This window comes from Bubalus kerabau, chromosome X (genome assembly GCF_029407905.1).
Source record: "Bubalus kerabau isolate K-KA32 ecotype Philippines breed swamp buffalo chromosome X, PCC_UOA_SB_1v2, whole genome shotgun sequence".
Lineage (NCBI taxonomy): Eukaryota > Metazoa > Chordata > Mammalia > Artiodactyla > Bovidae > Bubalus > Bubalus kerabau.
In genome coordinates this window covers 9098820-9123087 of record NC_073647.1, presented here as the reverse complement: position 1 = coordinate 9123087, position 24268 = coordinate 9098820, and the positions used below count along the sequence as shown (strand labels likewise).

Here is a 24268-nt window from a genome sequence, read left to right as displayed (position 1 = left end):
AAGGGAGTATCATCTGTGGAGTGAGCACAGGCTTTTAAGGTAGAAAGAGTGATTTTAGTCCCAGACTAGCCTCTCAAAGGAAGGGGGGAAAAAAAGCATTTATGGTTGTGGGCAAGAGGGAGACAAGGTTGGTAGGATCACATGATTGAAGCCATCGGGTTGTACATGCACCCAGTGTCCAGGGTGAATTTTACAAGAGGAAAATGTGTTTTTCTTCTCTCCTTGTTGAGATACAACCCTCAGATGCAGCAGATATACATGAGGCTGACTGTTGTCTTAGATTTAGAAAGTTTCTGGTGCTGACTGATGCTGTATAATCGTTCCTTTTCTCTCATTTCTTCCTGCAGTTTGGAAGACTAGAAAGAAGACAGAGAAAGAAGAAAGGATCCATTGTTCGCTATTTTTAGATTTTTCAGAAGCCCATGGGATTATTAACATTGATTTCCTTCCCAAATCCATCCCCCAAAAAGCAACTGTCTAATAATAATATCTATAAAAATTCCAATATCTAATTGGGTTTTATCTTTTCCAGATATATTTGACAGCATTTGTTCTAGTTAAAACTAAGTTTTAAAGTAGTAAACTGAAATGTAGATAGATTTATGTATATAAATAATCCTGATTTAAATCTCTTTAAAAATGAGAAGCCGTTTTACATCATTGGAAGGCATCATCACATTCCACCATTTGATAAGCCTGTTTTAAGTTCCTTTATTGCAGCCCAAAATAAAATTTGTATGTAAAAGAGTTTTGTAAAGACAGAAATAGGGGTCAAGGCTTTAGATCTGATCTTGTTTACTGTACTAGTCACTAGCCATGTGTGGCTACTGAGCATTGAAAATGTGGCTACTCTGAGTTGAAATGTGCTAGAAATGTAAAAAGTGGTGTAAAGTCTCTTTAATAACTAATTACACATTGAAAAGATAATCTAGTATTAAATATAACATTAAAATTATTTTCTCCAGTTTCTTTTTCCTTTTTTAAAAATTTATTTATTGCTACACGTGAGCTTTCTCTAATTACGGTGCACAGGTTCTCACTGAGGTGGCTTCTCTTGTGGAGCATGAGCTCTAGGGCAGACGGGCTTCAGAGTTGCGGCACATGGGCTTACTTGCCCCTCAGCATGTGGGATCTTCCTGTACCAGGGATTGAACCTGTGTCCCCTGCACTGCAAGGTGGATTCTTAACCACTAGACCACCAGGGATGCCCTCTTTTTACTTTTTAGATGTGGCTACTAGAACATTTAAAACTGCACAGGACTTGTGTTATATGTGTATTTCATAGTCCTGCTGGGTGCTTTTGAAGGAAACCTGAGGGATGGCCCAGCTTGCCTGGAGGCCAGATGGTGCTGCTGAGCCTGAGCCCAGACGCTGATTTGGAGCACTGGTTCTCAAAGTTTGGTCCTTAAAATAGCATTATTAGCATCACCCACGAATTCTTAGGCTCCACTCAAGACCTGTGAATCAGAAACTGGGAGTGGGGCCCAGTAGTGTGTGTTTTAACAAGCCCTCCAGGGGATTCTGATGCAGCCAAGGTTTGAGAAGCGCTGGTTGACAGCCACAGGGGGAGAAGTTGAGACCCACCTATGGTGACCAGCCTTCGTTCACTGCCTTGGGGCTGCTGGAGGTAAATTGAACAGGACGGTCGGGGCTGGACTGGCGAGGAAACTAGGATTCACAGGGGCTGAGACAGAGAGAGGCTGAGGATAGGGGATGGCACCAGAAAAATATCCAGGAATAGAGCTGGTTCCAGAAAGTCACAGACATGATACCGGGTATACGAAGTCTAAGAGAACCTTCATTCAGCAGGAGTGGATAGTAGATACATACAGAGTTGCCTGTGAGGATGTATGCGTATGCAAGCATACAGAAAGGCATGCAATGGAAAGATAAACCACATTTAGGATGGTGGTTACCTATGGGGAAAGACAAGGACAGTGATCCTATTGGGGAGGGATACGTAGTGGGCTTCAACTGTGTCTGTACTTTACATTTCTTAAACTGAGTGGTGGTAAATAGTGTTTATAGTAGTCTTTATAATTTTGTGCAGATGGGAAGTATGTCATAAAATGACATAAAATGAAAAGGGAGAAAGTGGACTTAATCTTTGAACTCTGTTTAAGGTAATAAAAAGATAAAGTTGTAGATGACCAGAGTGGAGGATCAGAGAAGGGGAAGGGCCTGGGGGTTTGAGACTAGACGGGCTCATTTCTGCATTTACTTCAGGCTTCCTAGGTATCTGAAACATGGTCTAGCTGGAGCATACTTTGTTCCTACGGGCTCGGCTCCTGACCTTCTTGTAGGTAACTGATAACATACTGTCATGTTCTGTGGTGGCATGTCTTCTATTCTAACTGTGTGCACATGCAAATACACACACTACATCCACCTATTCCATCAAAACCAACCCCTGCACTCAACCTTTAAATGGCTGGGACCTTAAGGGTTTTATTTATCTTTCTTTCCCAAAGCCCTAGGCAATGGATTTTCCTCTTCGTAGGTATTTAATGTCAATTAAAGTGAAGCAAACTTAAGATCCCAACAACTTTTTTTTTTTCTGGTCACCAGTGTTGACATTTTAAAATGTGTTATATTATTCCTTATGGCTAGAACCACATGGTGAGACAGAAGGCAAAGCATTCCCCGTCACCATGATTTCAACTGAAAGGGCAGGTCAACTAGGACAATTTGAGGCCCTTCAACCTGGTTCTGATTTGTTAGTATTTCTGCGGTGCTGGTTGTTAAAACAGTATTGCTTCCTGGCCCAGGCAGAGATATCTCTGTCTTGAGCTCTATGCTCTAGAGGGCCACTTTGGTCCTCTTCTAGCCATACCCCTCCCGCCAGGGCCAGGAGTCCAGCCCATGGGAACAAGGGGTGTGTCCCTGCTAGCCCATGCTCCAGGTACCTGGCAGCCCTGAACAGTCCCTAGCCTGCTTCCAGGGCCCGTGTGCTCCTCTTAGACCTGTCCTGGGGAGGGCTGACTGCACTCACTGCTGGGGTGGATGCTCCCAGGCCCAAGGAGGGGTTGTAGGCCCAGGAGGGGATGCGGCCTGGCCTAGGAGCCTGGGCATGGGCGGGGGAAGGGAAGGAGGACAGCTCTTCCCACGCCATCAGGGCTGAACTTAGAGGAGTCTGAGAAGACTAAATCCCAACCTGGCCTTTCAGCTCATTAGGAAGGTACATTTGTCGTGGAAGGAGATACAACTTATTTAATGGTTTATCATTCGATTTGAACATTTCAAATATTTTTAGACATGTGGATCCCCAACTGAACTCTTTTTTTGAACCTTGCAAATAGGACTAATGTTTCACACAGGCCAGATTAAATATCTGCTCTATCACCCCTTTCCCTTTTCACTCCATGTTACACCTATTCCTGAGCATACTGGGTGTCATGCTTCTGAAAATGGTTTTTTTAGTTTATTTATTTTTTTAATTGAAGTATAAATGCTTTACAGAATGCTGTTGTTTTCTGTCAGACATCAAGATAAACCAGCCATAGGTATAATTTTGTCCCCTCCCTCTTGAAACTCCCTCCCATCTTACTCCCCATCCCACCCCTTTAGGTTGATACAGAGCCCCTGTTTGAGTTCCCCAAGTTATACAGCAAATTGCCAGTGGCTATCTATTTTACTTATGGTAATTAAGTTTCCATATTACTCTCTCCATACATCTCACTCTCTCCTCCCACCCTCCCATGTCCATGAGTCTGTTCTCTATGTCTGTCTCTCCATTGCTGCCCTGCAAATAAATTCATTGGTACCATCTTTCTAGTTTCCGTATATATGTGTTAGTATACAATATTTATCTGTCTCCTTCTGACATACTACACTGTGTATAATAGGCTCTAGGTCCATCTGCCTCTTTAGAACTGACTTAAATGCATTCCTTTTATGGCTTAGTAATATTCCATTGTATATATGTACCATGTCTCCTTTATTTCTTCATCTGTCGATGGACACATCTAGGTTGCTTCCATGTTCTAGCTATTGTAAAGTGTACTACAATGAACATTGGGGTACCTGTGTCTTTTTCAATTTTTATTTCCTCAGGGTATATGCCTAGGAGTGGGATTGCTGGGTCATATGGTGGTTTTATTGCTAGGTTTTTTAAGGAATCTCTATACCGTCTTCCATAGTGGCTGTATCAATTTACATTCCCACCAACAGTGCAAGAGGGTTCCCTTTTCTCCACACCCTCTCCAGCATTTATTGTTTGTAGACTTTTTAATGATGGGCATTCTGACTGGTGTGAGGCAAGATCTCATTATAGTTTTGATTTTCATTTCTCTAATAAAGAGCCTCTTGATGAAAATGAAACAGGAGCCTAAAAAAGCTGGCCTAAAACTCAACATTGAAAAAACTAAGATCGTGGCATCAAGTCCCATCACTTCACGGTAAATAGATAGGGAAAGAATGGCAACAGTGAGAAACTTTATTTTGGGGGGGCTCCAAAATCACTGCAGATGATGACTGCAGCCATGATATTAAAAGACGCTTGCTCCTTGGAAGAAAAGCTATGACAAACCTAGACAGCATATTAAAAAGCAGAGACATTACTTTGCCGACAAAGGTCCCTATAGTCCAAGCCATGGTTCTTCCAATAGTCATGTATGGATGTGAGAGTTGGCCCATAAAGAAACTGAGCACTGGGGCGGGGAGGAGCTAAGATGGCGGAGGAGTAGGACGAGGAGAACACTTTCTCCCCCACAAATTCATCAAAAGAACATTTAAACGCCATGTAAATTCCACAAAACAACTTCTGAATGCCGGCAGAGGACATCAGGCACCCAGAAAAGCAACCCATGTCTTCGAAAAGAGGTAGGAAAAAATATATAAAACAAAAAAAGAGACAAAAGAGGGAGGGACAGAGCTCCGTCCCGGGAAGGGAGTCTTAAAAAGAGAGAAGTTTCCAAACACCAGGAAACCTTCTCACTACCGAATCTGTGTCGAGCCTTGGAAGCACAGAGGGCAACATAACAGGGAGGAAAAATAAATAAACAATTAAAACCCACAGATTACGAGCCCTACCGTAACTCCCTCAGTGGAGCAGCAGTGCAGACGCCTGCATCTGCCATTAGCAAGCCGGGGCTGGGCAGGGAGGCGTGGCGCGGGCTGCATCACTTAGAATAAGGATCTGGCCTGAATACCCCGAGTGCTATCTGAGCAAAATAATTTGGTCTAGCAAACCAGACTGTGGGATATCTACCACGCGAAAAGCCAGCCCTAACCTAAGACATCACCAGGCCCGCGCACGGAACAAAGGACTGTACAGAGATAGCCAGCTGCAGACCGTCCCCCTCTGGTGACAGGCAGCCAGGGCCGGAAGGGGGCAATCGCAGCCCCAGAGAGACATTATCTACAAAACTGTAAGCAGGCTTTTTTGCTAACTAAAACTTCTTGGGAGTCTGGACGGTCAACATCCGCCTGAGAAGGTGCGCCGGTTGTACACCTAGATAACCCAGCGGCGGGGAGGTGAGAAGTCGCAGCAATCGCGCTCGCCAAACACCTCATCACCTGAGCTGCTCGGACCTGGGAAGGGCACAAAACGCTGGCCCAACTGAGTCTGCGCCTCTGAGGACTACCCGAGTGCCTGAACCTGAGCGGCTTAGACCTGGGAGGTTTAAGCAGCCCAGGGCCGGCCACGGATGGTTCCTGGCGGAGCAACCTAGAGCCTGAGCAGTGTGGTCAGGGAGGCTACACGTGCCGAGAGTGGAGGCAGGCCCAGTGTGGCTGAGGCACTGCGAGCACACGCCGGTGTTATTTGTTTGCAGCGTCCCTCCCTCCCCCAGCGCGACTGAACAAGTGAGCCTAAAAAAAAAAAAAAAAAAAGTGTCCACCACCGTCCCCTTTGTGTCAGGGCGGAAACCAGACACTGAAGAGACCAGCAAACAGAAGAAGCTATAACAGAGGGAACCGCCTTGGAAGCTACAGGCAATAGATTAAAACCCTGTGGTTAGAACTGAATACATAGGAAGGGGCCTATAGATCTTGAGAAATATAAGTCGACCAAGGAACTAGCCGAAAATGAACTGACCCTACAATACCCAAAACAAAACCAGAGAAAGTACTAGATATATTTTTACTATTTTTACAATTGTTCTTTCTTTTTTAATTTTTAAAAAGAATTTTAAGTCCTCTATTATTACTTTAATTTTCACTTTTATAACCTACTATTACTTTGCAAAAAAAAAAAAAAAGACCCTATTTTTTTTTAAAAAGCAAACTTCATATATATGTTTTTTATAATTTTTGTGACCTTGTTTTTTTTTTTCTTCTTCTTTTAACATTGTATTTTTGAAATTCCAAACTCTACTCTAGATTTTTAATTTTAGCTTTTTGATATTTGTTATCAATTTTATACCTATATACATATATTTTTTAAATAATTTTTGTGACTTTTTTTTCTCTCTTTCTCTTCTTCTTTTATATAACATTGTATATCTGAAATTCCAAACTCCACTCTAGATTTTTAATTTATGCTTTTTGGTATTTGTTATCAATTTTGTACCTATATTTTCTTTATAATTTTTGTGACTTTGTTTTTTTTCCACTCTCTTTATTTTCCTTCTTCTTTTCTTTAACATTGTATTTTTGAAATTCCAAACTCTACTCTAGAATTTTAATTTTTGCTTTTATGTATTTGTTACCAATTTTGTACCTTTAAGAACCCAATCTTCAGGACCCATTTTTCACTAGGGAGCGAGATTACTGGCTTGACTGCTCTCTCCCTCTTTGGACTCTCCTTTTTCTCCACCAGGTCACCTGTGTCTCCTCCCTAACCCCTCTCTACTCTATGCAACTCTGTGAATTTCTGTGTGTTCCAGACGGTGGAGAACACTTAGGGAACTGATTACTGGCTGGATCTGTCTCCCTCCTTTTCATTCCCGCTTTTATCCTCCTGGCCAACTCTGTCTCCTTCCTCCTTCTTCTCCGTATAATTCCGTGAACATTCTGAGCGGTCCAGTTGTGGAGTGCACATAAGGAAGTGATTACTGGCTAGCCTGCTCTCTCCTCTATTGATTCCACCTCATCTCATTCGGGTCAGCTCTAACTCCCTCCTCCCTCTTCTCTTCTCCATGTAGCGCTGTGAACCTCTCTGGGTGGCCTTCACGGTGGAGACACTTTTCATCTTTAACGTAGATGTTTTATCAATGGGGCTGTATAGAAGGAGAAGTTTTGAAACTACTGTAAAAATAAGACCGATAACTGGAAGCAGGAGGCTTAAGTCCAACCCCTAACTCCAGGGAACTCCTGACTCCAGGGAACATTAATAGACAGAAGCTCATCAAACACCTCCATACCTACTCTGAAACCAAGCACCACACAAGGGCCAACAAGTTCCAGGGCAAGACATACCAAGCAAATTCTCCAGCAACACAGGAACACAGCCCTGAGCTCCAAGATACAGGCCGCCCAAAGTAAACCCGAAACCATAGACAACTCATACCTCATTACTGGACACTTCATTGCACTCCAGAGAGAAGAAATACAGCTCCACCCACCAGAACACCGACACAAGCTTCCCTAACCAAGAAACCTTGACAAGCCACCTGTACAAACCCACACACGGCGAGGAAATGCCACAATAAAGAGAACTCCACAAACTGCCAGAATACAGAAAGGACACCCCAAACTCAGCAATTTAAACAAGATGAAGAGACAGAGGAATACCCAGCAGGTAAAGGAACAGGATAAATGCCCACCAAACCAAACCAAAGAGGAAGAGATAGGGAATCTACCTGATAAAGAATTCCGAATAATGATAGTGAAATTGATCCAAAATCTTGAAATCAAAATGGAATCACAGATAAATAGCCTGGAGACAAGGATTGAGAAGATGCAAGAAAGGTTTAACAAGTACCTAGAAGAAATAAAAAAGAGTCAATATATAATGAATAATGCAATAAATGAAATCAAAAACACTCTGGAGGCAACAAATAGTAGAATAACAGAGGCAGAAGATAGGATTAGTGAATTAGAAGATAGAATGGTAGAAATAAATGAATCAGAGAGGAAAAAAGAAAAACGAATTAAAAGAAATGACGACAATCTCAGAGACCTCCAGGACAATGTTAAATGCTACAACATTCGAATCATAGGGGTCCCAGAAGAAGACGACAAAAAGACAGACCATCAGAAAATACTTGAGGAGATAATAGTTGAAAACTTCCCTAAAATGGGGAAAGACATAATGACTCAAGTCCAAGAAACCCAGCGAGTCCCAAACAGGATAAACCCAAGGTGAAACACCCCAAGACACATATTAATCAAATTAGCAAAGATCAAACACAAAGAACAAATATTAAAAGCAGCAAGGGAAAGACAACAAATAACACACAAGGGAATTCCCATAAGGATAACAGCTGATCTTTCAATAGAAACTCTCCAAGCCAGGAGGGAATGGCAAGACATACTTAAAGCGATGAAAGAAAATAACCTACAGCCCAGATTATTGTACCCAGCAAGGATCTCATTCAAATATGAAGGAGAAATCAAAAGCTTTACAGACAAGCAAAAGCTGACAGAATTCAGCACCACCAAACCAGCTCTCCAACAAATACTAAAGGATATTCTCTAGACAGGAAACACAAAAACGGTGTATAAATTCGAACCCAAAACAATAAAGTAAATGGCAACGGGATCATACTTATCAATAATTACCTTAAACGTAAATGGATTGAATGCCCTAACCAAAAGACAAAGACTGGCTGAATGGATACAAAAACAAGACCCCTACATATGCTGTCTACAAGAGACCCACCTCAAAACAGGGGACACATACAGGCTGAAAGTGAAGGGCTGGAGAAAGAGCTTCCATGCAAATGGGGACCAAAAGAAAGCAGGAGTAGCAATACTCATATCAGACAAAATAGACTTTAAAACAAAGGCTGTGAAGAGAGACAAAGACGGTCACTACATAATGATCAAAGGATCAATCCAAGAAGAAGATATAACAATTATAAATATATATGCACCCAACACGGGAGCACCGCAATAGTTAGGCAAATGCTAACAAGTATGAAAGGAGAAATTAACAATAACACAATAATAGTGGGAGACTTTAATACCCCACTCACACCTATGGATAGATCAACTAAACAGAAAATTAACAAGGAAACACAAACTTTAAACGATACACTAGACCAGTTAGACCTAATTGATATCTATAGGACACTTCATCCCAAAACAATGAATTTCACCTTTTCCCTCAAGCGCACATGGAACCTTCTCCAGGATAGATCACATCCTGGGCCATAAATCTAGCCTTGGTAAATTCAAAAAAATTGAAATCATTCCAAGCATCTTTTCTGACCACAAGGCAGTAACATTAGATCTCAAGTACAGAAGAACAACTATTAAAAATCCCAACATATGGAGGCTGAACAACACGCTGCTGAATAACCAACAAATCACAGAAGAAATCAAAATTTGCATAGAAACGAATGAAAATGAAAATACAACAACCCAAAACCTGTGGGACACGGTAAAAGCAGTCCTAAGGGGAAAGTTCATAGCAATACAGGCATACCTCAAGAAACAAGAAAAAAGTCAAACAAATAACCTAACCCTACACCTAAAGCAACTAGAAAAGGAAGAAATGAAGAACTCCAGAGTTAGTAGAAGGAAAGAAATCTTGAAAATTAGGGCAGAAATAAATGCAAAAGAAACAAAAGAGACCATAGCAAAAATCAACAAAGCCAAAAGCTGGTTTTTTGAAAGGATAAATAAAATTGACAAACCATTAGCCAGACTCATCAAGAAAGAAAGGGAGAAAAATCAAATCAATAAAATTAGAAATGAAAATGGAAAGATCACAACAGACAACACAGAAATACAAAGGATCATAAGAGACTACTACCAGCAATTATATGCCAATAAAATGGACAACTTGGAAGAAATGGACAAATTCTTAGAAAAGTACAAATTTCCAAAACTCGACCAGGAAGAAATAGAAAATCTTAACAGACCCATCACAAGCACAGAAATTGAAGCTGTAGTCAAAAATCTTTCAGCAAACAAAAGCCCAGGTCCAGACGGCTTCACAGCTGAATTCTACCAAAAATTTAGAGAAGAGCTAACACCTGTCCTACTCAAACTCTTCCAGAAAATTGCAGAGGAATGTAAACTTCCAAACTCATTCTATGAGGCCACCATCACCCTAATACCAAAACCTGACAAAGATGCCACAAAAAAGAAAACTACAGGCCAATATCACTGATGAACCTAGATGCAAAAATCCTTAACAAAATTCTAGCAATCAGAATCCAACAACACATCAAAAAGATCATACACCATGACCAAGCGGGCTTGATCCCAGGGATGCAAGGATTCTTCAATATCCACAAATCAATCAATGTAATACACCACATTAACAAATTGAAAAATAAAAACCATATGATTATCCCAATAGATGCAGAGAAAGCCTTTGACAAAATTCAACATCCATTTATGATTAAAAAAACTCTCCAGAAAGCAGGAATAGAAGGAACATACCTCAACATAATCAAAGCTATATATGACAAACCCACAGCAAACATTATCCTCAATGGTGAAACATTGAAAGCATTTCCTCTAAAGTCAGGAACAAGACAAGGGTGCCCACTTTCACCATTACTATTCAACATAGTTTTGGAAGTTTTGGCCACAGCAATCAGAGCAGAAAAAGAAATAAAAGGAATCCAAATTGGAAAAGAAGAAGTAAAACGCTCACTGTTTGCAGATGACATGATCCTCTACATAGAAAACTCTCAAGACTCCACCAGAAAATTACTAGAACTAATCAATGATTATAGTAAAGTTGCAGGACATAACATCAACACACAGAAATCTCTTGCGTTCCTATACACTAATAATGAGAAAACAGAAAGAAATTAAGGAAACAATTCCATTCACCATTGCAACGGAAAGAATAAAATACTTAGGAATATATCTACCTAAAGAAACTAAAGACCTATATATAGAAAACTATAAAACACTGGTGAAAGAAATCAAAGAGGACACTAACAGATGGAGAAATATACCATGTTCATGGATTGGAAGAATCAATATAGTGAAAATGAGTATACTACCCAAAGCAATCTATAGATTCAATGCAATCCCTATCAAGCTACCAGTGGTATTCTTCACAGAGCTAGAACAAATAATTTCACAATTTGTATGGAAATACAAAAAACCCCGAATAGCCAAAGCTATCTTGAGAAAGAAGAATGGAACTGGAGGAATCAACCTGCCTGACTTCAGGCTCTACTACAAAGCCACAGTCATCAAGACAGTATGGTACTGGCACAAAGACAGAAATATAGATCAATGGAAGAAAACAGAAAGCCCAGAGATAAATCCACGCACCTATGGACACCTTATCTTTGACAAAGGAGGCAAGAATATACAATGGATTAAAGAGAATCTATTTAACAGGTGGTGCTGGGAAAACTGGTCAACCACTTGTAAAAGAATGAAACTAGAACACTTTCTGACACCATACACAAAAATAAACTCAAAATGGACTAAAGATCTAAATGTAAGACCAGAAACTATAAAACTCTTAGAGGAGAACATAGGCAAAACACTCTCCGACATACATCACAGCAGGATCCTCTATGACCCACCTCTCAAAATATTGGAAATAAAAGCAAAAATAAACAAATGGGACCTATTTAAACTAAAGACTTCTGCACAACAAAGGAAACTATAAGCAAGGTGAAAAGACAGCCTCCAGAATGGGAGAAAATAATAGCAAACGAAGCAACTGACAAACAACTAATCTCAAAACTATACAAGCAACTTCTACAGCTCAATTCAAGAAAAATAAATGACCCAATCAAAAAATGGGCCAAAGAACTAAATAGACATTTCTCCAAAGAAGACATACAGATGCCTAACAAACACATGAAAAGATGCTCAACATCACTCATTATCAGAGAAATGCAAATCAAAACCACTATGAGGTACCATTTCACGCCAGTCAGAATGGCTGCGATCCAAAAGTCTACAAGCAATAAATGCTGGAGAGGGTGTGGAGAAAAGGGAACCCTCTTACCCTGTTGGTGGGAATGCAAACTAGTACAGCCACTATGGAGAACAGGGTGGAGATTCCTTGAAAAACTGGAAATAGAACTGCCTTATGATCCAGCAATCCCACTGCTGGGCATACACACTGAGGAAACCAGAATTGAAAGAGACACGTGTACCCCAATGTTCATCACAGCGCTGTTTATAATAGCCAGGACATGGAAGCAACCTAGATGTCCATCAGCAGATGAATGGGTAAGAAAGCTGTGGTACATATACACAATGGAGCATTACTCAGCCATTAAAAAGAACACATTTGAATCAGTTCTAATGAGGTGGATGAAACTGGAGCCTATTATACAGAGTGAAGTAAGCCAGAAAGAAAAACACCAATACAGTATACTAACGCATATATATGGAATTTAGAAAGATGATAACAATAACCCTGTATACGAGACAGCAAGAGAGACACTGATGTATAGAACAGTCTTTTGGACTCTGTGGGAGAGGGAGAGGGTGAGATGATTTGGGAGAATGACATTGAAATATGTATAATATCATATGAAACGAGTCGCCAGTCCAGGTTTGATGCACGATACTGGATGCTTGGGGCTGGTGATCTGGGACGACCCAGAGGGATGGTATGGGGAGGGAGGAGAGACGAGGGTTCAGGATGGGGAACACGTGTATGCCTGTGGCAGATTCATTTCCATATATGGCAGAACCGATACAATATTATAAAGTTTAAAAATAAAATAAAATTTAAAAAAAAAGAAGAAGAAGAAGCTGAGCACAGAAGAATTGATGCTTTTGAACTGTGGTGCTGGAGAACTCTCATTGAGAGTCCTTGCACTGCAAGGAGATCCAATCAATCAATCCCAAAGGAAGTAAGTCCTGAATACTCATCGGAAGGGCTGAGGCTGAAGCTGAAGCTGAAGCTCCACCACTATGGCTACCTGATACAAAGAACTGACTCCTTAGAAAAGACGCTGAGGAGAAGGGGACAACAGAGGATGAGATAGTTGGATGGCATCAGCAACTTGATGAGCGTGAGTTTGACCAAGTGCTGGGAATTGGTGCTGGACAGGGAAGCCTGGCGTGCTGCAGTCCACGGGGTCGCAAAGAATCGAACACAACTGAGTGAGTGAGCCAAATAATGAGTGATGTTGAGCATCTTTTCATGTGTTTGTTAGCCATCTATATGTCGTCTTTGGAGAAATGCCTGTTTAGGTCTTTTTTCCACTTTTTAATTGGATTATTTGTTTTTCTGGTATTGAATTGTATGAGCTACTTGTATATTTGGAAATTAATCCTTTGTCAGTTGTTTCATCTGCTATTATTGTCTCCCATTCTGAGGGTTGACTTTTCACCTTGGTTATAGTTTCCTTTGCTGGGCAAAAACGTTTAAGTTTAATTAGTTTCCAGTTGTTTACCTTTGTTTTTATTTCCATTACTGTAGGACCTTGCTTTGATTTCTGTCATCAAGTGTTCTACCTATGTTTTCCTCTAAGAGTTTTATAGTTGCTGGTTTTACATTTAGCTCTTTAATATATTTTGAGTTTACCTTTGTGTATGGTGTTAGGAAATGCTCTAATTCCATTCTTTTACATGTAACTATCCAGTTTTCCCAGCACCACTTATTGAAGAGGCTATCTTTGCTCCATTGTATATTCTTGCCTCCTTTGTCAAAAAGAAGGTACCCATAAGTGCGGGGGTTATTATTGGGCTCTCTATTTTGTTCCATTTGTCTGTATCTATGTTTCTGTGCCAGTACCATACTGTTTTGATGACTGTAGCTTTGTTGTATAATCTGAAATCAGGAAGGCTGATTCCTCCAGCTCCATGCTTCTTTCTCAAGACTGCTTTGGCTATTTGGGGTCTTTGGTGTCTTCATATGAATTCTGAAAAAATTCTAGTTCTGTGCAAAAAAGCCATTGGTATTTTGATAGGGATTGCATTCAATCTGTAGATTGCATTTGGTAGCATAGTCATTTTCACAATACTGATTCTTCCAACCCAGGAACATGGAATATCTCTCCATCTGTTCATGTCATCTTTGCTTTCTTTCATCAGTGTCTTATGATTTTCTGTTATACAGTTCTTCTGTCTCCTTATGTAGGTTTATTCCTAGATATTTTAAGCTTTTTGTTGCGATGGTGAATGGGAATGGTTCCTTAATTTCTCTTTCTGATTTCTCATTGTTAGTATATAGGAATGTAAGTGATTTCTGTGTATGGATTTTGTATCCCGTGACTTTGCAAAATTCACTGATTAGCTCTAGTAATTTTCTGATACTATCTTTAGGGTTCTATGTGTGTAGTATCATGTCATCTGCAATCAGGGAGGCTTCACTTCTTCTTTTCCCATCTGGATTCCTTTTATTTCTTTTCTACTCTGATTGGCATAACTAGGACTTCAAAACTATGTTGAAGAGTAGTAGTGAGAGTGGGCACCCTTGTCTTGTTTCTGATCTTAGAGGGAATGCTTTCAGTTTTTCCCCATTGAGAACGTTTGCTGTGGGCTTGTCATATATGGACATTTCTATGTTGAGGTAGCTTCTTTCTATGCCCATTTTTTGGAGTGTTAATCACAAATGGGACCTGAATTTTGTCAAGCGCTTTTTCTGCATCTATTATATGGTTTTTATCTTTCAATTTGTTAATAGGCTGTATCACATTGGTTTCCATATATTGAAGAATTCTTGCATCCCTGGAATAAACTCAACTTGATCACGGTGTATGACCTTGTTGATGTGTTATTGAATTGTTTGGTAGAATTTTGTTGAGAATTTTTGCATCTATGTTCATCAGTGATACTGGCCTGTAATTCCAAAAATGCCTCATTCTAATAGCCCATCTTGCTATAGTACTTGGATCTAGTCCCTAGTCCAGACTGGAGTAGAAATACGAGCCATCTTACCCCCTCTACTGCAATACCCTCCCACTGCTCACTTTCTTTGCTTCCTAGGTGTTCTTATACAAAACTTCAATACCACCTCTTCCCCATACAAATACCCACCTGGAAGCCATCAGCTTGCTCAGGCACGCCTAAGTGGAGGCCCTTTATGCCCTGCACCACCTCTTAAGAACATTTCATTTCTCTGAAAACCTTCAAGTCTGAATTGTCAATATCCTATTTGATTGCCCTCCCCATGACAGACTACAGAACAGGTTCTGTTGTATTTGTTTTCATATGCAAAGATCAAACAAGTTTCAAACAAGCTGAATGCTTTGAAGAATGTGTCTCTGGGCATGAAAAAATAACTTGTGTTTAAAAACAGACCTGTTAACTGTGAGAAAAATTAATAATGCTGAGTGCTCAGAATAAGAATGACCTAATAGAAGTTCACTCTGAGAAGAGAGAAGGCATAACAGCTCATCTACCAGAATTACCTGGGTAAAGGGCATCCACCTAAATGAAATTTCATGAATAAAATACAAAGGAAATAAAATCCAGTTAATCAAGAACCTAGCGTTATCAAAAAGGTAAAGATACACATGTTTTACAGAGAAAGTACAAAAATCCAGCATGTGATTGTCTGGTATTGACAGGGTAACAGGCAGGAAGGCCAGGGGTCTCCAAACAGAGGAAATAGGCTGCAAGTGTCAGACACTTTTCTCCCTCTTAAACAGCAGGAGGAAACAAACTACCGATATTTTCTTCCTTCCCTATACAAATTTAAAAGGAGGTTTCTCTTAAAATACTGTGTTGCCATAATGACACCTGGTTTCACCTGAAGTTAACTATTCTCAAACCTTGAGTTAACCAATGCATTTTTCTTCTGGAAATGTTGGTCTTAAGCTGTGGTAATGTACTAAGAATTTACCCCAGACTCTGTCTTCAAGTCGGTTCCGCCTAATGGCTCAGAACCTACTTGACAAACCAGTATGTTACACTCAGATATTGTTCCCCTAATCTGTGTAAATGAAACTCTTTGTAGGGTAATCTGCCCTTCTGCAAGATTCAAGTCAATCGTTTCATGGCCTGGGATGAATCATCTGGTGCCAAGATGATCCCAAAATGCATCTTATGGATGAGGGGCCTAGTGCCATTCTGAGTTTTAAGACATTCCTTTCTTTGATTAACAGACTGCTAATGGCCACCCACTCCAGTACTCTTGCCTGGAAAATCCCATGGATGGAGGAGCCTGGTAGGCTGCAGTCCATGGGGTCGCGAAGAGTCGGACACAACTGAGCGACTTCACTTTCACTTTTCACTTTCATGCATTGGAGAAGGAAATGGCAACCCACTCCAGTGTTCTTGCCTGGAGAATCCCTGGGATGGTGGAGCCTGGTGGGCTGCCATCTATGGGGTCGCACAGAGTCGGACACACCTGAAGTGACTTAACAGCAGTGACTATATAACATCCAGCTGAAGACTAGCAAGGGGTACTCTTTCTGCCCCCTTCTGATGCCTATGTCAGAAGTTTTCTCCATCTCCTTTATACTTGAATAAAACTTTATCACACAAAAGCTCTGAGTGATCAAGCCTCGTCTCTGGCCCTGGATTGACTTCTTCTCCACGGGAGGCCAAGAATCCCAGTGCCTTTTCGTTCAGCAACAACCTTTCAGTATCACATTATACCATCATCAGGAAAACCAAGGACCCATTGGTTTTCCTCAACCATTACACTTAGAACTGAAAAAGCACAGTTACGTCTAGTCCTGCAATTCTGTTTAAGCAAAGTAGCCCCAAGGTATCAGAGGCAGACACACTGAAAGTTATACTAAGACTCTTCTGGGTTTCCCAAGAAAATGAGGTAGGCACTGCACAGGAATCCAAAGGGAGCTCACAGTATTTGATGTGTTTGGGCGATGGAATTAAAGGGGAAGGCCTTCGAGAGGAAATTTTAAGCAACTTCCAGTGAACCTAGGTGAAAATCTAGGGTGGTCGGTGCCTTGGAGAGCCAGCCTATTAACCAACTGACTCTTAGGGCAAATGATTCTACATCTTTATTCCTTTGCCTGAAGTTCTTAACGGAGGCAATGCCACCAAAGACTGTGAGGCAAGATAGGGAGGAAGGAGTCAAAACTTGCTGGGCTACTTGTCCCCATCCCTCATAGCTAACCATCCCTCGCATCCTGACTCCTCTCCTTTTCCACTCCCCATTTTGAACTTCCCTCTTCTCTGTGGTTGAGGGAGACTGGTTCACGTGGGATGTGGGGGCTGTCCAGCCTAGTAACTTTTGAGGTATGTGTGTCTCTAGGAATGGGGGCAGGAACGTGTGTGAGTGTGTGTGCTCAGTCATGTCAGACTCTTGGCAACCCCATGGGCTGTAGCCCGCCAGCCTCCTCTGTCCATGGGAGTTCCCAGGCAAGAATACTGGAGTGGGTTGCCATTTCCTTCTCCAGAGGACCTTCTGGACCCAGGAATTGAACCTGCATCTCTTGCAAATCCTGCACTGGCAGGCAGAGTCTTCACCACTATGCCACAGGGTGGGGGTGACGGCATATAGCCTTGCTTTGGGCTAAAACCTTTGAAGCAGAAGCTCCTGAGTGGAAGGCACTAAAAGTTTGGGTACATGGAGATCTCCACCTCAATGCTGGAGTGAGGGGGGAAGACATCTCTCCACTGGCCCCAGACATTCTTCACTGTGGTAAGCTTTTTTGCCTGATTGGAAGCATGGCTTTTGGCATCTGTGGAATTTTTAATTTCAGCAAGCTCTTAAGAGCTTCAACAATAGGATATGTAGGACGAGCAATACATTTCTGGGCAATCGAAGACCGGGTCACAGTGAAATTGGGGCAAGATGACAAACACTAATGGACTAACCAGAGGAGTACAATAATCCCCCAAGAAATGTTCTGTCTCACAGGGAGGTGCTTACTGTTGCCAGGCCTGGAACAGATTGACATGGGGCATGTGTAAAGAGTGTTCCATATAAGTGTTCTATCACTTATAATTAGTACAAGAAGTGTACTATTACCCAATTCACAGGCACTAGGGTCCCCCAGGGACACAGGGAAGGTGATTTAAGGGGTAGTGGACTGATTGGGAAACTAGTCTTTACAACGCATGGAGTAGCAATGAAAAAAGTGAGACATTTAACGAAGCACACAGTCCACAATCTTTGGACTAAATCATCGGACTTTTACATTAGAGACACATTTTTTTCCTTTGTCAAGGAACATAACCTCTTAATAACGCCAAGAAAACATTCTTGCATCCTCTCTTCTAAAGCACATTGTCCCAGGATAACTGCTTTATAAGTAAATCTGCAACAATGTATCCAGCATCACAGCCCTTTCCTGAAAGCAGAAATCTCATAGGCAATGGTGAGGATTCAAAACAAGATGGGAAAGCCATATGTAGACAGTCAAGATCTAGGCAAGTTAAAACAACAAGTGTTAATGGTAATAGTTATCCCAAAAAGACAAAACAAGTCTCATCAAATGGAAGAAAATTGAAATTTTATCAAGTATCTTTTGGGATTGAAATGTTATAAAACTAGGAATCAAAAGCAGGAAGAAGATTGGAAAATTCACAAATACATGGAAACTAAACAGTGCACTCCTCAACACCTAATGGGTCAAAGAAATCAAAGGGAAATAAAAACGATGTATTGAAACAAATAAAAATAGAAACAACATATGATAACTAATGCAGCAAAAGCATTTTTAAGAAGAAAGTTTATAATAATAAGTGCTTACATTAACTTTAGAAAAAGATCTCAAACAACCACACATTATACCTCAAGGAACTAGGGAAAAAATAAGCCCAAAGTTAAGAGAAACATGGAAATCAAGATTTGTAAATAAATGAAATACAGAACATGAAAACAGAAAAAAGAGCAATGAAACTAAAAGTTGGCTTTTTGAAAAGATAATCAAAATTGAAAAACTGATAGTTAGAGTTAGTCATGAAAAGAGAAGATGCAAAATTATAAATGAAATGGAACCCTTATAAATGATACCACACAAATACAAAGTCTTTTAAGGGATAAGTATGAACAATTACCGGAGAAGGCGATGGCTCCCCACTCCAGTACTCTTGCCTGGAAAATCCCATGGACGGAGGAGCCTGGTAGGCTGCAGTCCATGGGATTGCAAAGAGTCAGACACGACTGAGTGACTTCACTTTCACTTTTCACTTTCATGCATTGGAGAAGGAAATGGCAACCCACTCCAGTGTTCTTGCCTGGAGAATCCCAGGGATGGGGGAGCCTGGTGGGCTGCCGTCTATGGGGTCACACAGAGTCGGACATGACTGAAGCGACTGAGCAGCAGCAGCATGAACAATTACACACCAACAAATTGGATAACCTAGAAGGAATGGATAAATTACTGAAATCATACAACCTACCAAGACTGAATCATGAAGATACTGAAAATCTGAACAAAACAGTAACAAATAAGGAGACTGAATGGGTAATCAAAAAACTCTCAACACATAAAATTCCAAGACCAGATGGCTTCCCTGGTGAATTTTACCAAACATGTAAAGAATTAATGCCAATCCTTCTTAAGTACAAAAATTCAAAGAGGTGAGAACACTCCCAGACTTATTTTATGCAAACAGCATTACTCTGATACCAAAACAAGATAAGGATACTATAAGAAATTATGAACCAATATTCCTAATAAAGGTAGATGCAAAATTTCTCAACAAAACACTATCAAATTGAATTCCATAGCACACGATCAAGAGGGATTTACCCCTGGGATGCAAGGAAGGTTCAAAATATACAAATTAGTAAATGTCCCATTAATAGAATGAAAGATAAAATCATATGATCATCTCAAAAGGTGGCAAAAAAAAAAGAATTTGACAAAATTCAACATCCTTTCATGATAAAAAAAAAATCTCAGCAAATTAGGTTGGAAGGCACATACTTCAACATAATAAAGGCCACCTGCTATAAGCCCACAGCTAACATCATCCTCAATGCAGAAAAAGTGACAGCTTTTCCTCTAAGAACAGAAACAAGATAAGGGTGACCACTTTCACCACTCCTGTTCAGGATTGTACTCAAGTCTCAGAGAAAGTAGGCAAGAAAAATAAAAGACATCAAAATCAGAAAGGATGAAGTTAAATTCTCTGTTTGCAGATGACATGATCTTATATACAGAAAACCTAAAGACTGCATTAAAAAATTTTAGAACTCATCAGTGAATTTGGTAAATTCTCAAGACCTATGATCAACATACAAAAATCTGTTGCATTTCTATACACTAAGGACAAAGTATCTGAAAAAGAAATAATGAAAATAATCTCATTTACAATACAGCAAACACAGTAAAACACTTAGAAATACATTTAACCAAGCAGGTCAAAAGATCTATACACCAAAACAATAAGACACTGAGGACAGGAATTGAAGAAGACATAAAGGGAAAGATATCCCCATTTCCTGTATAAAAAGAATATTGTTAAAACGTCCATACTACCCAAAGCCAATTACACATGCAATGCAATTCCTATCAAAATTCCAATGACATCTTTTCACAGAATAGAAAAAGCAATCTACAATTTGTGTGGAACCACAAAAGACTCCAAATACCCAAACAATCCTGAGAATGAACAACAAAGCTGGAGAGATCACACTTTCTGATCTCAAACTATATTACAAAGTATAGTATTTGAAACAGCATGGAACAATGGAACAGAATCAAGAGCTCAGAAAGAAGCCCATGCGTAATCGGTCAACTAATATTTCACAAGGGAGCCAAGAATACTTAGCGGGAAAAGACTCTTCAATAAATAGTATTGGGTAAAACAAGTTATTCACATGAAAAGAATAAAATTGGACTCCCATCTTACAGCACTCACAAAAATTCACTTGAAATGTGTTAAAGACTTAAATTTAAGACCTGAAACCATGAAACTCCTGGAAGAAAACACAGCTTTCCTATGACAAGCTCCTTGACCTAGGTTTTGGCAAAAAAATTTTGGGGTATGACGCAAAAGTACAGACAGCAAATGCAAAAATAGACAAGTGAGACTACATCAAATAAAAAAGCTCATGCACAGCCAAGGAAACAACAAAATGAAAAGGCAATCTATGGAGCGGGAGAAAATATTTTCAAATCATCTATCTGAGAAACAGTTAATATAGGAACTCATATACAATACTGTTCAAATGACTACTATGAAGAAGACAAAACAAGTGTTGGCAAGGATAATAAAGGAAAGAGAACCCTTGTACACTGTTGGTGGGAATGTAACTTGGAACAGGCACTATGTAAAATTGCATAAGGTTTCCTCCAAAATATTAAAAATAAAACTACCATAGGATCCAGAAATCCCACTTCTGGACATATAGCCAAAGAAAATTTAATAACTACCTGAAAGAAATATCTGCAGCCCCTTGTTCATTGCAACATTATTCACAATAGCCAAGACATGCAAACAATCAAAGTGCCTGTGCACGAATGGATAAACAAAACGTGGGTGTAAAGGTATATACATATATACATTTAGGAAACATTATTCGGTCATAAAAAAGAGGAAATCCTAAATGTCAAGACAACATGGATAAACTATGAAGGCATTATGCTAAGTGCAATAAGTCAGAGAAAGACAGATACTGTATGATCTCACTTATATGTGGGATCTAAAAACGAGCCAAACTCACAGAAACAGAGAGTAGAATGGTGGTTGCCAGGGGCTGCAGGGACAGGAAACGAGGAAATGTTGTTCAAAGGAAACAAACTTCCAACTATAAGATGCCAAGTTCAGTGGATCTAATATTCAGTATGGTGACTATAGTTAAGAATACTGTTTTATCCTTCAAAGTTGCTAAGAGAGCAGATCTTAAATATTCTCACAACCACCACCAACACAGAAAAGGTAACTGAATGCGTGTGTGCCCAGTCGTGTCCAACTCTTTCTGACCTCATGGACTGTAGCCCACCAGGGCCCTCCATCCATGGGATTCTCCAGGCAAGAAGGCTGGAGTGGGTTGCCATTTTCACTTCCAGGGGATTTTCCCAACCCAGGAATTGAACCTGAATCTCCTACACAGCGCCCGCATCTCCTGCACTGCAGGCAGATTCTTTACCACTGAACCACCAGGGCAGTTTGAACCTAGGTGTGCAGTAAATATTTACTGGTTTCTCTGGGCTGGCTGAGGAAGGCTGGTCTCTACCTTTCAGAGACCCTAGGTCATGCTCATTTACTTTGTGGCCAGTTAGTTAACCTGCTCCTGTCAAATGTCCCTGGAGCTAGACAGACAAGCACACCTATATATCTCAAACTCAGATTAGAAGTCACAGAGATCTGGACTTTGCTGGTGGCTCAGTGGTTAAGAATCCTCCTGCCAGTGCAGGGTCCACGGGTTCCATTCCCACTCCGAAAAGGTTCCACATGTCAAGGAGCAATGAAGCCCATGGGCAACAACTACTGAACCTGCACTCTAGAGCCCATGCTCTGCAACAAGAAAAGCCACTGCTCACCCCAACTAGAGAAAGCCCGAGCACAGCAATGAAGCCTCAGCATGGCCAAAAATAAACACACACACACACACAAAAGAAGTCAGAGCTTCTCCATTCACTAACATGACCTTAGGAAAACCAGTTAGCTGCTCTGGGCCTCAACTTCCCCATCTGAAAAAAAGGGGCTTCGACAAAAATCTCACTCCCACCTATTCTACATTCTTAGAGTGCTGAGAATGCACAGCCAGACATCCAAAGAGAGGAAAGGGATTACTCAACAAATGATGCCAGAGTTTAGCCATTTACAAAAAAAGGAAACTCAACCAAGATCCAAACTTTATAACACATGTCAAAATAACTCCAGAGGGATAAGGGTATACAAGATAAAAAATCACAAGGAAAATAAGAAAATATATCCTTCAATAGCCTTATGATCAGATGGTAAAGAATTTTTAAATTCAAAGAATATGAAAGAAACAGAAAAGGAAAACATTGGGAAACTTTCTACAACAGAAAAGAAAACCAATATTCTTAGAAATGTAAGCAAACAGAAGAGGCACCTGCAAAATGAGAAAACCACAGCAAAAAGAACAAAGCTTTATGTCCTACCCTCCATCTGAGAGCATCGTCATCTCTCGGTGCTCCACACAGGAAAGGCAGGGCCTAAACCCGACCCAGGAACCAGAGGGAAGCTGTGGAAGCTCACGGACCTGAGAACCGCGTGACAGCGCCACACCAAACCAGAGGGCTGTTACTAAAAGCCTGAGTAACTGCCCAATAGCAGCCACCTGCAGACTGAACCCGGGGTAGGAATGACCGAGGCTCTTACCTAATTTTGTAGATGAGAAAACGCAGGCCCAGAACAGCTAAATCAGATTGCAAAGTCATAACACCTGGTAAGCGTTAATGCCAATTCTGGAACCCAGCTGGGGTTCTGCCTCAGCTGATCCCAGGTGGAGGTTTTCTGTTTGATGAAAGTGACATAATAGCAGCTCCACTGGCCCAACCAGAGCCTGTGCTGTGAAGGATAGAAGGGGAGGAGGGGAAGATGGCAGTCGTGTCCAAGGGAGGGTTGAAGACTTTAAACATTTACTTTGATTTGGGGGAGGCAGCACTTGAAGGTCAGAGGAGGGATCCCACCTCAAGGGGCCAGAAAGACAGACTACGGTGCCTCAGGCTGCCCACCATCTTTCCCCACCCACACTCCGCTGGGCTCCTGTTTTAATGAGGCAATGGGGGACTCTTGAAAAACTTGGCCTTGCAGCTTACCAGAAGGAAGATAAAGGCCCTGAGGTAGGAAAAGCCCCTCAAGCTGTACTCAGGAGGCTCTATCTTCTGTCACAGAGCCTGTGGCATGGAGACTAGAATGTTCCACGATTGAGGGGGCCACCATGCTGTTGAGAACAGGAAGGAAGAAAAGACTGCTGAGAGGAGGCAAATTTCTCAGGTTTCCCAAGGAAGATGTGGTGAAAGAATACCCATAGACCACCCAGAATACAGGCACAATGCCCAGTAGTTATCTGTTGTTGTTTAATAGCTCAGTCTTGTCTGACTCTTTGTGACCTCATGGACTGTAGTCCACCGGGCTCCTCTGTCCAAGGAATTCTCCAGGCAAGAATACTGGACTGGTGTTCTTCTCCAGGGTATCTTCCCGACCCAGGGATCAAATAAAGTGTCCTGTATTGGCAGGTGGATTCTTTAAGACTGAGCCACCAGGGAAATCCTGACATAGCCTGAGGACATGATATAAACTGATTAGAACTAACAAGGTCCAAGATGGCAGGAGATTCAACTTCCAATGAATTTTAAGCCTCATCATACTCTCATATATATATATCCATGTTGCTGTTGTTTAGTTGATAAGTCGTGTCCAACTCTTTTGC

At 40.9% G+C, this 24268-nt stretch overlaps 1 protein-coding gene and 1 long non-coding RNA gene across 3 annotated transcripts in view; one reads left to right on the top strand and one right to left on the bottom strand.

The window, feature by feature from the left end:
* The window catches only part of LOC129639754 (cancer/testis antigen 47A-like), a 35049-nt gene extending 34078 nt beyond the window's left edge, over positions 1–971 (top strand). For both annotated transcript variants that reach the window (XM_055564985.1, XM_055564986.1), the window contains exon 3: positions 348–971. In XM_055564985.1, coding sequence (XP_055420960.1) covers positions 348–360 — 13 coding nt within the window. In that variant the 3' untranslated portion in view covers positions 361–971. The remainder of the gene's footprint in view (positions 1–347) is intronic.
* On the bottom strand, positions 25–23182 carry LOC129639766 (uncharacterized). Its single transcript, XR_008708590.1, has 2 exons — positions 22995–23182; positions 25–356 (listed from the first exon to the last, which is right to left on the bottom strand). It is a non-coding gene; the product is annotated as an uncharacterized LOC129639766 (long non-coding RNA).
* Between the last annotated feature and the right edge of the window lie 1086 nt (positions 23183–24268).